Source organism: Littorina saxatilis, linkage group LG5, assembly GCF_037325665.1.
Source record: "Littorina saxatilis isolate snail1 linkage group LG5, US_GU_Lsax_2.0, whole genome shotgun sequence".
In the NCBI taxonomy this organism is placed as follows: Eukaryota; Metazoa; Mollusca; class Gastropoda; order Littorinimorpha; family Littorinidae; genus Littorina; species Littorina saxatilis.
Window position 1 is genome coordinate 17,779,087 of NC_090249.1, and position 2,500 is coordinate 17,781,586.

The window sequence follows — 2,500 nt, forward strand, 5'->3', positions numbered from 1 at the left end:
GTGTTGCTTATTGGTTGCGTCTTTTTCTTTGTGATCGACTCCGTCACTATGTGTGTGTGTGTGTGTGTGTGTGTGTGTGTGTGTGTGTGTGTGTGTGTGTGTGTGTGTGTGTGTGTGTGTGTGTGTGCGTGCGTGTGCGTGCGTGCGTGTATGCGTACAGATGCGAATTATGCATAATTAAAACAAAACTCTGTAAAATGTACCTATATTCTAGCAGCAGTAGATCGGTATATCTGTACTTGATGGTTGGCATTCTGAACCATACTTGTATGAAAATGGACCAATCAGAGTCTGAGATACCAGCTGAATTTACCGGTAAAGAAATCGGCTTTGGCTTTCCATACTATTTTTGGAAACAGGTCTGAGACCGCGATTTATTGTTTACCGTCAAAAAGTCAGCTTTTGTGTGCCATATTTTCAACAGTTCCCAGGGATTCGAACTGTACGTACCTGCTGGCTACAGACCTGGTGGTAGGGAACCACTCCGTGCTGCTGTCCGACAACAGTGCGTCAGTGGCTCTCAGAGAGGCTAGCGTCACTCTGGACTGGGATGGGCTGGTCAAGATCAACCACAGCGACAAGGCCGTCAAGTGAGTGGACTTTCATGATTTTTTTTATTTGGTGTTTTTGCTTTGCCTGTGTGTACGCCCGTTCTCGTTTTCTCTGAGTGTGGCCGCAATTTGACACAGTTACAGAAAGTCTATGATGACATACCACTGACAGATCAAAACACGCGTGCGTTAATGAATGAGTGAGTGAGTGAGTGTGTGTGTGTGTGTGTGTGTGTCCTGCTCACGTGTTACCCTTTCCATGGCCAAGGTCGGTGACGTCTTGAACCATGATGTTGAGCAAGTTTGGATTGTCGATTAGTGCCTTAGCCGTTAAGTATAGGTTACTGTTGTGTTGCCACCCATTTATTTTTTTCTCATTTTCGTTTGTTTGTTTGTTTGCTTAACGCCCAGCCGACCACGAAGGGCCATATCAGGGCGGTGCTGCTTTGACATATAACGTGCGCCACACACAAGACAGAAGTCGCAGCACAGGCACATTATTCTGACACCGGACCAACCAGTCCTAGCACTAACCCCATAATGCCAGACGCCAGGCGGAGCAGCCACTAGATTGCCAATTTTAAAGTCTTAGGTAAGACCCGGCCGGGGTTCGAACCCACGACATCCCGATCACGGGGCGGACGCCTTACCACTAGGTCAACCGTGCCGGTCATCATTATGGGGGCGAGGACGCCCCCATTCTATACGGATAGTTTCGAGGTTGACCATGGGCAGCGCCATTTTGTTGTGAAATACGTCATCAGTTTGTGTACACAGGAAGTTGTGACATCCGTCACCCTATGGGAGGGGTGCAGGCAACATTGTTCATCGGTAGAAAGTTGTGAAATCCGTCACCCTATGGGAGGAGTGAAGGCAAATTTGGTCATCACAGAGTTTGTGTAACACAGGAAGTTGTGAAATACGTCACCCTATGGGAGGGGTGACGGCAAAATCGCAAAAACATGATAGGTCGCATTGTGCAGGGTCAACTGCAACAAACTCAAACCGAGCCATTCATACCTAGTTGTATTTGAGCGACTTATATACCGACATTTTTATTTCTTATTTTCAGCACAGGTGTAGGAAAAATCATGAACCAAAATGTTATTTATTTTCTAATTTAACATTTTTTTTACAAATATGACCATGGTCTTTTAAACATACAGTGACATTAAACATTGTTATGTTAAAAAAAAAAAGCTTTTGTGCACAAATCAGAAAATACATTGTACATTTTACCTACAGGCCAAACAGTGTCTGTTGGCGGCAAAAGACCCAGCAAGTTGCTATTTTTAGATCGATTAAAAGTTGTCAAGAACAGGCGCTTACATTTGGATGTGTCCACTGATAGTAGGTTTGGTTGTGATCAATCAGAATGATGTGGGAATAAAAATGTATGACAGTTTGGTATGATGACATGTAATTCAAATATGCTGAAATGTAATATTATACATGATATATATTATTATGGCTGTTGCCATGACCATGAACCCCAAGAAAGGTTTAATGTTATGTAAAATCAAAATACCAAAATCAAGCACCTACTAATCTGGTCTACGGTGCGGGAAGATTCTCGCGCCGCGCTCATTGGCTCAGTATTGAACTTGCGTCAAGGCCGATGCGCGTAGATTCCCAGAATGTTTACTTTCGGTTAGATTCTTCGACAGCATTCGCAGAGGTGACTGCCGTTACAGAGGTGAGTAAAACTGACCATCGAAAGGAAAATAAGATTCATATTGGTAATACTAATAACATACTTGCACAAGCATGTATCTACCAAAACTGTATGGGAGCACATAGTTGGAAAGGCGTGGTGAACACGCGGTGTTCTTCTGGAAAAGACCGAAGCGACATGTGACGTCAGTCGTTCAGCCCGCGAGCGGTGGGAGGGGGGGGGGGGCGGGGTTCACATGGTTTGTTTGTTTGTTTGTTTGTTTCAGACCCACACC

At 44.6% G+C, this 2,500-nt stretch overlaps 1 protein-coding gene across 2 annotated transcripts in view; it reads left to right on the plus strand.

The window, feature by feature from the left end:
* Nucleotides 1-2,500, plus strand: part of LOC138966446 (uncharacterized) — a 94,721-nt gene that overhangs the window by 75,491 nt on the left and 16,730 nt on the right. For both annotated transcript variants that reach the window (XM_070338688.1, XM_070338689.1), the window contains one exon: nt 425-590. In XM_070338688.1, coding sequence (XP_070194789.1) covers nt 425-590 — 166 coding nt within the window. The remainder of the gene's footprint in view (nt 1-424; nt 591-2,500) is intronic.